General features: G+C 45.7%; 1 protein-coding gene across 1 annotated transcript in view; it reads left to right on the forward strand.

The window, feature by feature from the left end:
- LOC111951684 (DNA nucleotidylexotransferase-like) overlaps positions 1-12,342 on the forward strand; it is a 146,713-nt gene that overhangs the window by 114,462 nt on the left and 19,909 nt on the right. The window contains exons 9-10 of the mRNA XM_070434881.1: positions 3,594-3,848; positions 4,519-4,599. Of these exons, the coding sequence (XP_070290982.1) occupies positions 3,594-3,848; positions 4,519-4,599 (336 nt within the window). The remainder of the gene's footprint in view (positions 1-3,593; positions 3,849-4,518; positions 4,600-12,342) is intronic.

Below are 12,342 nucleotides of genomic sequence, written 5' to 3' on the forward strand. Positions count from 1 at the left end.
GCAGCTGATTGTTTTACTTGTACTGACATTGGATGAACACACACGCCACACACACACACACACAACACACACACACACACACACACACACACACACACACACCACACACACACACACACACACACACACACATATATATCCCCCCCCCCCCCCCCCCCCCCCCACAACACAGCATACGAGACTTATGTAAAAAAGTATTCACTTTAATTTCAGCAATCAGACCGGACCGTTCCGGTAAAGCTCCGAATCAAAGGAAAGCACAGTTCAAACACAGCCTACTAACACACGCTAATCTGGGGCTTGAAGGGAGGGTTTGAAGTCTCTCGCTCTGAGCCAATATGACATTAGATCACAGCAGCCCGTGTCCTGTCACCGCCGTGACCGCCTCTCGCTTTGTCCTCTGGGGCATGTGGCCATGGTGGCAGCCTGCTTGTCAGCTGTTTGTCACACACTTGAAAAGTACGAAAACAAAATAAATAAGAAAAAACGCTGACCTTTTAGATCACATTTGACAAGCCACAGAATTACATCAATTGCGTTTGTGTTGTTGTTTTTTCTCTCCGAAAGGCACAGCTTAACTTCCTTCAAAGATGAACTCCCTGCAACACGTCCGCCTCTGTAATTCCCTCTGTAAACAGTTATGGTGAAATAAGCTTACTTTGGGATGCTTGCTGACATTACCTGCTGTGTAGGAGATGATTACAGCACTGCGTCGCGCTAAACAGCCCTCAGCGCTGCCGAGACGGAAACTTTTAAGACGTCCCCTTTTTTAACGGTGGATTTGTGCATGTGTGGCCGGAGGCTTCATTAAATGAAGGGCCCCCGTGTTCAGACACTTAATGGTCTGTAAAACTGTTGCCTACTCATTAATCCTTTGGCTCAAGGCATCCTTACTGATTCAAAGCTCAAAAGGAAGGAAATGTACAGCCAGAAAGGGACAGAAATATCTCGTGGTGTATGAATAAGTGGCCTACATTAAAGCGTTTTAAAATATGTACGTTTCTCTTCATCAACCGACTTGTGACAGGAAATTGCCTAGGCTATACATTTTGATGCAAGATTGTTTTTAATCCGTATTTAAGTCATATTACAGCTGCTTTTGCTTCATAGTCTATGTGGAATGTAGGTAGTGAGGATGTTGGTCGTGTGAACGATCATGTATTCAGTATGTGAAAGAGTTGGAGGATTTCTAATCTGTTCCTATCCTAGTGGGAAGTGAATGGTTGGTTCTTGGTTCTACTCCGTGTTGCTCAGTTGGTAGAGCATGGGCCTTGCAATGCCAGGGTTGTGGGTTCGATTCCCACAGTGGACCAGTACAAAAATGTATGCACTCACTACTGTAAGTCTCTCTGGATAAGAGCCTCTGCTAAATGATCAAAATGTTAATGTCCCTCCAATGTCATCAGTTAATGACTCAGTCGTCATCTCCTCTCCCAATGCCCTCTGGGAAATGCTGTTTCCTTTCGATGAAGTAGGGCAACGCAGTCAAGCAAGTTCGGAAAGTACCGGCTCAGTAGTGTTTGCCTCTTGATTGACCTCAGTGTCTTGGTTGGACAGGAGGAGTGGTTAGAGCTGCACTTTCTCCTGCCATTATTGCTCTTTAAAGGGGCAATCAGGAGTTGCTACATCCAATAACATGTAGCCATTGAATCTTAAAGAATATAGCTTATAAATGCCTCATGAGCTTAGTTCAACTGTCCTTCCCCATCTGAACCCAAAATATAAGCTTGTATTACTCTAATGTTTGTAATCAAAGAAAATGTAAACAAACACTACAGCAAGGATATATGCCTCAAAACATGGGTAAAACTATAATTTTGATTTCATGGATGGTCAATGCGTGAATTCATAGCTCTGTCTATGAATTTGAGAGTGGTTCAATTTATCCAGCCTCATCCCTCAGATTTTTACCAAACAAGGGGTGGGGAGGCCGCTTTGTTATTATTTCTACTGCTGATTGCCGTTTTAAGAAGAGCCTGGCAGATTTATGGGCAGCAAGAGGAACACAGCATCCCCACAATTACTGTGGGTGCTGGAATTAAATTGACAATTTGTAATGTTAATCTCCTTAGCGCTCCTGGACTGGGGAAGCTACATAACCACCCGGGCCAAAGCCCAGAGGAAATCAATCCTCTTCCTGCTACTGCCTACTCTCCACTATCTGTCCCCCATCTCATCTTATCTACTCAGCTCCCGCTCTCCCTTTTCTCTTATCCAACCGTATCTCTCCCTATATATCTCTTTCTTCTCTGTTGTCATCCCTCAACCATGTTTCTCTTTCTTTTTATATCTCTCTCTCTCTCTCTCTCTCTCTCTCTCTCTCTCTCTCTCTCTCTCTTCTCTCTCTCTCTCTCTCTCCTCTCTCTCTCTCTCTCTCTCTCTTCTCCCCTCCTCCGCCTCTCTCTCTCTCTCCTCCTCTCTCTCTCTCTCTCTCATCTCTCCTCTCTCTCTCTCTCTTCTCTCTCATCTTTCTCTCTCTCTCTTCTCTCTCTCTTCTCTCTCTCTCTCTCCTCTCTCTCTCCTCTCTCTCTCTCTCTCTCTCTCTCTCTTCTCTTCTCTCTCTCTCTCTCTCTCTCTATCCTCTCGCTCTCCCTTCTCTTCTCTATCTCTCCCCTCTCTCTTCTCTCTCTCTCTCTCTCCTCTTCCCTTCCCTCTCTCTCCTTCTCTCCTTCTCTCTCCGCTCTCTCTCTCTCTCTCCTCTCCGTGCCTGTCTCCCTCCTCCTCTCTCTCTCCTCTCCCTCCTCCTCTCCGTCTCCTCCGTACCTCTCCGCCTCATCCTCTTTCTCTCCCTCTCTCCTCTCCTTCTCTCCTCTCTCCTCGTTCTCTCCTCCGTTTCAATCACCTCTCTCTCTCCCCTCTATCCTCTCTCCTCTCCTCTCTTCCTCCCTCTCTCTGCTCTTTCTCCTACCTCCGTCCGCGACTCCTCTTCACCTCCTCTCTCTCCTTCTCTCTCCTCTCTCCTCCCTTCTCTCTTTCTCTCCCCCTCCTCTCTCTCTCCTCTCCCTCTTCCTCTCTCGGCCTCGTCTCCTTCCCTCTCTCTCTCCTGCTCTCTCTCTCTCTCTCTAGTGGACGTCCTCTCTCTTCTTCTTCTTGTCTCCGTTAAACTTTCTTTCTGCTTAAAAGGGATGTCTTACTTGGGGGTGATTTTATTTTCCATGAAGTGGAACCGTGAGTCAGACTGGCCCCCTATTGTTCGGGATTTTGAAGGTTGTTATTTAGTTGGGATCTCACAGTTGGCTTATTTAACTCAGTTGCAGACCATAAACTGGTGGCAGTTCTAGACATCTGTTTATAATGGTTCCAGATGTTTCATGTTACTTGGCTTACCTAACAGCCCTGTGATTAAACTTGCTTGATTTTCAGGCAATTTTTACTTTGATATTTGCATAATGATATGCTTCTACTGCGAGGCTATATAGAAATGTGCAAATTCACAACTCAATATTCATAATAAAATACATCAGGCACTGAAGTACAGTAGCAGCATAAAATGTACAATGTCAATACCTATATTAAATGTATAATGTCAATATTTATTTTATTATATAACAGTGCCTCTATGTCCACAGTTATTAATATTATCTCCTCACAAGGGTATTCTGCTATACTGTGAGCACCAGGGCTCCACCTTTGACATGAGCAAGCTGCCTAGTCGCAGGTTCGAGGCCATGGACCACTTCGAGAAGTGCTTCCTGATCCTGAGACTGGAGGAGGGACAGATGGAGGGGGATGGAGGGCTGCAGAAGGACCCAGGGGAGAGCAGGGGCTGGAGGGCCGTACGGGTGGACCTGGTGGCCCCACCTGTTGACCGCTATGCCTTTGCCCTCCTGGGCTGGACCGGCTCCAGGGTAGGCATGGATCAAATTCATGTAAAATTAATGTGGATGCCAAGACATCCACATTCATTCCTCCATTGACTAAAACCATAACAAAAACAAGCTTGATGGAGATTTCCTTATTCAATCTTGTTCTGAGGGCAACGATTCACATTAGTTTCTGCTTTCGAGGCAGAGCTGCTCTCAGGACACGTTTGAATAAGGAAAAATTCAATTTGGGGAAAAAAATGATCCAATTCACGTAGCGCTCGACAGAGTAGTCAATAACCAAAAAAACCCCATTGATGATGAGAAATACATACATAGCAATGGGAAGTAGGGGTGCTGAGGGTGCCGCATTACCCCCTGTAAAATCTGAATTAAAAACAAATCTAGTTTTAAAAAAGTAATAATAAAAATGCATAAAAAATTCACAAAATTAGTGTACTGTTCCTTTTCTAGTCCTGCATGAGCGGACTGATATAGCCGTCTGTAGTGGCTATAAAAATTGCAGCACCCCCACCCCCAAACATCTTCCCGCAGCTATGAATGAATACATAGCTAAATCCCAGGAACTGATCTAATATGGCAGACGTCTTACTGTTGAGGAATAAAGTAACCCGAGGGTGGCGGAAAAGGGAGATCAATTAAATGAAAAAGGATAAGAAGAGATTTGAATTGTGATTATATTCTTCCACAGCAGTTTGAGAGAGATCTGAGGAGGTTTGCCAGGAAGGAGAGGGGGATGTGTCTTGACAACCACGCCCTGTATGACAAAACCAAGGTACTGTTTGTTCTCTCAGATAGACCGCAACTAGAATACAAGGTGCAGCCATTTGTTTTAGACCAGTTCTGTCCCAACCTTGGTGATGCTCAATATATCTTTACTATTTTTTAAGTCACCTACTGTTGTGCAAGTACAGCAGTTGTGCCTGTATTTCTGTGTGCTTTTGCAAACATATTGAAAACATGTGGAAACCAAGCTTGAGCTTATTCTGAGAGTAAACTGAACGAGAGCAGCAACTCCATGAAGTCATTCAAATTTCCCCTCACTTGATCCTGGTAGAAATTCTTTAGAGAGAGAGAGAGAGAGAGAGAGAGAGAGAGAGAGCAGTCCTTGCACTGCATAGTACTGAGTAAAAACGTCTATCTGTGGTTTTGTGCAGAGTGCAGTTTCAGGTGGGATTTGCACAAAAGTTTAGCCTCCACACACAGTGCGTGTTTATGAATTTAGGTGGTGAATTACAGCAAAGCCCTTGTCCTCAAAGGTTATTGGAGGGATTAGGCTTGGGTGTTAGAATACGTGGGCTGGGGATACACAGACACATTATCTTAAATTATTTGATGCCTCCTCTGAGTGAGCAGAAACTCGATATTGGCGTGAGGACAAACATTTTCTTTTGCTTGCTGTGAGGGGCCATGATGCGCCACACACACACATGCACGCGCACGTACATACGAAGGCACGCACACAGAAAAAAACACACATGCACAAACACGCGTGCGTACAAATGCACACGCAGACAGATGCATGCACGCACATCAGTAACACACACACACCCATTCTAAAATACACACTAAAACAAGAAGCAATCTAAAATAATCCGCTTTGCCGTTATAAGTGAATAAAATCCATCTAAACAGTTTCATTATATCTGGTAGAAGCTTGTTAGGTGAAGTTAATTTCACTGGGAAGCACGAGGTTCATTTAGACATTTACAAATGTATTCAATTGCATCTCAGTTTCAGCCAACCGATTGATCTGATATCCGTTTACATCTCGCTAGACTTCAAATCACATTAACCCCTCACTTGCCCACACAGCAAGACCTTATTACACTCAGTTTAAGGACAATATCCCATTTGTTTGGATTCAAGATGTAATTAGTCCTTTTCTCACAGAGGGTTACTGTTATTACTCTGTTACTACTGCACTATAAGCTACATACTACGGTGTGAAGTTGTGGTAGATACATTTTGAATCAGGGTGTTTCATTTTTCAACCACTTAAAGGGAAACTTCAAAATGTTTCAACTTCATATTCATAGTCATCATCTCCGGCACCACCCCAACATCGTCAACCAATGAGTAGACAATTAGAAGGCAATTAGTAGGCAATGCCTACTCATGATTGGTTAAAACCACGTGATGCACACAACTGACGTCATTGGAAACACTTATCTTTCTCAATATATTTTTTTACTACAAAACTTAGAAACCATTTTCACGTATGTTGATGTTGGGGTGCTGCTGGAGATGAGGAATATGAAGTTGAAACATTTTGAAGTTTCTCTTTTAAGTAGCTGAACAATAAAACACACGTATTCAAAATATATCTTTCCCTTTAAGGGTCATCCTAAAGCTTACCCTAAAATCCCTCTGAACAAGTATAACATAAGATAATGTGTCACAGTCTCAGCTGACAGGTTGTGCATACACTTAGCCCTGCTAAAAGCATGGTATCCTGAAGATATGTATCTCGTCTCATGTACATTTACAGGCGCCGGGGGGGGGGGGGGCATGGGGGGGGGCATCTTGAGGAGTGAGTGAGCAGGACGGGGTGCCAAGGAATGTCACTAACTGTCACCACAACGTTCCCAGTACCCCCTCCCTGGGAACAGGGTCAGGACATAAAGAGAGAGCGGGTGGCAGCTTTATGACACAATTTGTACAGACGCTGCCATCTCAGATGTTGTTTATTCAAACACAAGGACAGAGAAGAAGCACACAGCTGTGCAGTGAAACGTGTGCTGGAGGATATGAGTGATCCGATCACATACATTTCACTCACAAGGAGGTGGTGGGATGGAGTGTATGGTTGAGTTTTGAGTTTAACGAGGAAAGCGTGTTGAACATTTTGATAAATTGAGATGTTTTTGTTTGTGCATGCACATGCGTGTGCACGTATGTATGCATGTACAATCACACACAACCACACAAAACACACACACACACACACACACACACACACACACACACACACACACACACACACACACACACACACACACACACACACACACACACACACACACAACACACACAGACACACACACCACACCACACACACACACACACACACACACACACACACACACACACACACACCTCACTTATTTAGGCTCGCTTTGACACAGACTGCAGTTTCACTGCTAGTTTCAAGGTCAGCAGATCGCTTAAAAGGGTACGTTCTGACAATATCATTCAACAGTGTGGCCCGTTTTTCAGCTGACAGCTCGACATTACAGCCATAATTAAGGTAATGAAGATCAATTAACTGTCTAAGTCACCGTGCTGCCTCCAACTCCATAGATAATTGATCATTCTTTCTGTTCTTCTGTTCGCGCCAGGCATGGAGGAGTGGTCCCTCTTTGTCCGGCCCTCGTCACTGTTGAAAAGCCCTCATTAATTTGATCAACGTATGGCCGCCACTGCTCAGATAATGGGACTTTTATCTTTGTGGCCGTCCTAATTGACCAATCTTTTCCCAGTGAGTCGGTGCTCTGCATCTGACTTGTGGCAAGAGAAAATGGGAGATGTGGGAATGGGCTGATTAGGAGGGAGGGGGGTTACTTGTCGCCGCCCAACCATTGAAGCCCAAGCACGGTCATTTAGAGGACTTTTATCTTGTCATGTGCTTCAAAGAGCCCTCGCTGCATGGATGCACGACTTTCTCGGTCTCACTGTAACATGTAATATGGTTTAAAAAAAATATGTCTCAACACACTAATGATCCACTCCCAATTAAGGAAGGAGTTTCAGGGGAATAACCTGGAGAATGAGAGTAAATGCCTTTCAAGACAGCTTGTCATAAGGCAGTAGCAATAACTTGCAGTTTGACTCACTATACAAACATCACAGAGTACTACAGTCCTGTGTGGTTCAGTTCGTAGAGCGTGGCGCTTGCACCGCCAAGGATTGTGGGTTCGATTCCCACTGGGTCCACCCATGCAAAAAAAATGTACGCACGCATGACTGTACTTCATTTTGAATAAAAGTGTCTTCTAAATGGCGTAGTATTATACATATTACAGTCATTCTGAACGGTGTCCATATTAGGACAGAGACATACTCCCAAGGCCTCAGATCAATATAGTGGTACTGCAGCTGTATTTTAAAGCGTACATTAGCCCAGTATGTGAGTGAGGGCCTGTGCTCTATGGGAGCGGAGAGCGGGGAGTTGGGGTGAGCGTCTGTCCTCTGCTGTTAGGCTGAAGGTGTGGGATAATTAATATGTGTTGTGGGCTTGATGAATGAGGACAGGTGGAGGATTTCATCAGGCCCAGACTTACTGACCCCTTCCCCGAGCAGGAGGGCTCCATGACCTGTCCAACACCTCCTAAACACAGCCCTCTACTGCACGGTGTACCCTTGAAATTCCCTGCGTGTGAGAGTATGTGTGCGTGAGCTAGAGTGCGTATGTGTAAAGAAAAGTATGAGTATTTGCGGGTACAAATGCATAAGCAAATGTGTTTCTCTACTGTATGTGCTAGTGTGTAAGTATGAATGTATGCTGCATAAGTAATGTATGTGTGATTATTACTATATATCAGTATGTGAGTCTCTTTTTGTGTGTGTGTGTGTGTGTGTTTGTGCTGTCATGCAGTGTGTGTGCGTGTGCGTGTGTGTGAAGAAGTATCTCACAGAGGGTAATTACTCAAAGCCAAATGTAACAGTGTGATTAATGATGTGGTGGTCAGGACGTTTTGGAGTCTGATATCCTAGCTTTAGCTGTAGCAGTGTGGTGATATGAGAGGAGACATGTATATTCTATCACCTCCTAGGAGTCTCACTATCCACCTCTCCTCTGAAAACAACAGGAACTGGAGCCAAACTGTGCTTTTGAAGTGTCATTGAGTTGGAAGGACAGTGATAAAACTAAGATGAACTAGGCTTTATCAGAATATTTTAACACGATGAAATCACTGTTTTCAAGTGTGGAGCAGGGCAGCTTCTGAGCTCAAAACCTGGTGTACTGCATTTAAGGTTAGAGGTGGGTCTGAAACTCAGCACTACATTTTGCCTTGCAAATACGCAGAGCTAGTATTTGAATTGACAATTTACCCATTTAATAGACATTGCACACTGTAAAAAGAAAGTGTTTTGGGACCAAAATTCCCCAATGCCACCTCTGTTGTCAGACATTTAGAGGAAATTCTCAACACCACAATTCAATCTTATTCCCTCTCAGTTAAGTTCACATCTGTTGCAGTTTGTAACATTCAGTTTTTAAAAAATCCTCCGGAAACACTCTAGTTTACAGTCAGTTGTGTGTATAGCTGCCTGTCATATTTCAGATGCAGCATGTGGAGTGTTCACAACTCGTCTTCCTCCCCTCCCTCCATTCTCCCTCCATTCTCAGAGCAGCGGATGTGTGGATGTGTGGACAATACCGGGGCAATTGCACTGGGCTTTGGGGAGCGGTGTTTTTTGAATGCTCCCTAGCTGGTGCTGAAAGGCACTGTTTGCAGAGAGGATAAAAACTGCTTGGAAAGAGGTCATTCTCAAAAAGGAGAGGATCGGGAGAAAATGCTCTGGGTTTAATGTTGCGTCCCTCAGAGAGTCACACAGACACCTGTGAGGTGTGACAGACAAACATACAGACAGGTGAACAGACAAAGTAGGGTAGAGTGTCTTTACGCATCAGGAGAGGCAGTTTGAGATTTTGAGCGTTCACATTTTCATAATCTTTCATGGATAGACTACGTAAACATAAATGGTACCATTGATCAGAGGAAGGTCCTAAAAATTGTAAAAGACTCCAGCCACCCTAGTCATAGACTGTTCTCTGTGCGGCGGAGTACCGGAGCGCCAAGTCTAGGTCCAAAAGGCTTCTTAACAGCTTCTACCCTCAAGCCATAAGACTCCTGAACAGCTAATCAAAGGGATACCGAGGCCCCTCTTTTACGCTGCTGCCACTCTCTGTTTATTATATACGCATTGTCACTAACTCTACCTACATGTACATATATTACCTCAATTACCTCGACTAACCGGTGCCACCGCACATTGACTCTGTACCGGTACCCCCTGTATATAGCCTCGTTACTGTTTATTTTACTGTTGCTGTTGAATAATTTGGTACTTTTATTTACTTATCTATTTTTTACTTAAAACTTTTTTTCCTTAAAACTTCTGAAAGCATTGTTGGTTAAGGGCTTGCAAGTAAGCATTTCACTGTAAGGTCTACACCTGTTGTATTCGGCGCAAGTGACAAATAAAATGTGATTTGATTTGATCTGTCAAGAGACTATGGGATGCAACCGCTAACGAGCACCAGTAGTTCTTGTGCCTGGGTTTTTCATCACTGGTTATTTGGATGTATTAGCTTTGGGTGAAGGCGGTGCTTAAATTGGCAGGATAGATTTTCTGGCGTGTGCAGTAGTCAATGTAATGCTGGGAAAAACTTGACGGACCCTTCCTCATACAGCATTGTAATTAATTAAACAAACATGGTGCAAAAGCCTCCTGGATAAAAAAAAAAAGAAAACTGGAAGTTGTTGATCTACTTTCAATGCAAATCCCCATTTGCTCCTCCATTATATAATAATGGGCATACCGCCAATAACATGGTATTCTGGGACAGTAGCCTCTTCGCGAGGGAGACCTGACACATTGGTCTCCCCCAGACCCAAATATTTACAAGCCCTCTGGTTTACCTGTTTCCGGGAAAAAAATGCTGTCACCGAAGGCATGTCTATAATCTGACCCAGCAGACACAAACCAGCTCCACAATGCTGTCTCCCTGCAAGGAGCTACCCTTGGAAAACAAAAGGAGTTACTTCAAGGTCTTATGGAGGGACTCCATACCGTGACAGAACACCATAACCAGGTATTCGTTACCTTGCTGGAGCAATTCCTCAGATTCCCCACTGGGCAGCGGGTCACACCCGTAATCTCCCAGCCTACCCTAGTGTCCCGAGAACCCCGCTTACCTCCTCCGGAGTGCTACGCTGGAGATTCCGGAACCTGTCGGGCTTTTCTCTCCCAATGCTCACTCATTTTTGAGCTGCAGCCTTCTTCGTTCCCCTCGGACTGCTTGGGGATAGCGTACATCATAACGCTGATGGCCAGGAGGGCACTCACCTTTGGTTACGGCGGTGTGGGAGCAACAATCTGCCGTCTGCCTCAGTCTGGAGGAGTTTGTGGAGGTGGTTCGGAAGGTGTTTGATTCTCTGTTGTCCGGGAGAGAGGCTGCTCGCAAGCTGCTCGCAAGCTGCTCCAGCTGCGTCAAGACTCCCGCAGTGTGGCAGACTATACGGTGGATTTCAGAGTGCGAGGAACCCGGAAACGCTGTTCGACATGTTCCTACACAGAGTATCGGAGAAAGTAAAGGATGAGCTTGCAGCCCAGGAACGACCAACGGATCTCAACTCGCTCATCGCCTTGACCATTCAGATCGATGGGCAACTAGGGGAACTAAGGAAGGAGAGGAGATTCGATTTCACTCACCCGTCCAAGGATTCCACCTCGCCTCCGAGGTATCCCGGAAGTCCCCGACGGCTCCGTTGCCTAGAGAACCCGATGCTACCCGTGTTCCCCTGAGAGCCTCTGAAGACAGACGATTCACCTCTTCCCGAGCACATGCAACTAGTCAGAGCTAAGCTGTCTCCAGCTGAATGGCTATACTGGCTTCACGCTAAGAGCTGCCTGTATTGCGGGACTACTGGTCATTTCGTCTCTACCAGTCCACTAAAGACCAGGCTCACCGGTAGGAGCGAGTACTCTGGTGGGCCATATGGAGAACTTTTCTTCTCCCCTTACTTGCATCCCTTTTCATGCCATATTGCTGTGGGGGAAACAGTCAAAATCTCTCTGGGTACTTATCAACTCTGGCGCCAATGCAAGCTTTATGGACGCTTCCGAGTTGGGTATACCCACTCAGCCCCTCTCTATTCCCATGGACGTTAGAGCACTGGACGGGCGCTCTATAGACCGGGTCACCCACAATACCACCCCCATCAACCTACATCTGTCAGGGAACCACAGTGAGACGATCTAGTTCCTGCTCATTATGTCTCCTCAGGTTCCCGTGGTATTGGGATTCTCATGGCTCCAATGACACAATCCCCTCATTGACTGGTCTGCCAGTGCTATCATGGGCTGGAGCACGTTCTGTCACGCCCATTGCCTGAAGTCAGTGCAGCCTGCCCTGGGACGTCTTCCTGGGGGCTCGGAAGTTGCCTAGGACCTCTCCACCATTCCCGAGGAGTACCAGGACCTGTTGGTGTTCAGTAAGGCCCTGCCCACTTCGCAGCCGCAGCACCGACCATATGACTGCGGGATTGACCTTTTCCCAGACACCACTCCGCCCCGGGGATGACTGTACTCTCTGTCGGGTCTGGAGACCAAGGCTATGGAGACCTACATTGAGGACTCCCTAGCTGCAGGGTTCATCCGTCCTTCTGCCTCCCCCACCAGAGCAGGGTTCTTCTTAGTGGAGAAGGACAAAACCCTGGGCCCGTGCAACGACTACCGGGGTCTTAACGACATCACGGTGAAGAACCGGTACCCGCTACCTCTCATC

Source organism: Salvelinus sp. IW2-2015, linkage group LG25 (assembly GCF_002910315.2).
Source record: "Salvelinus sp. IW2-2015 linkage group LG25, ASM291031v2, whole genome shotgun sequence".
Taxonomy (NCBI): domain Eukaryota; kingdom Metazoa; phylum Chordata; class Actinopteri; order Salmoniformes; family Salmonidae; genus Salvelinus; species Salvelinus sp. IW2-2015.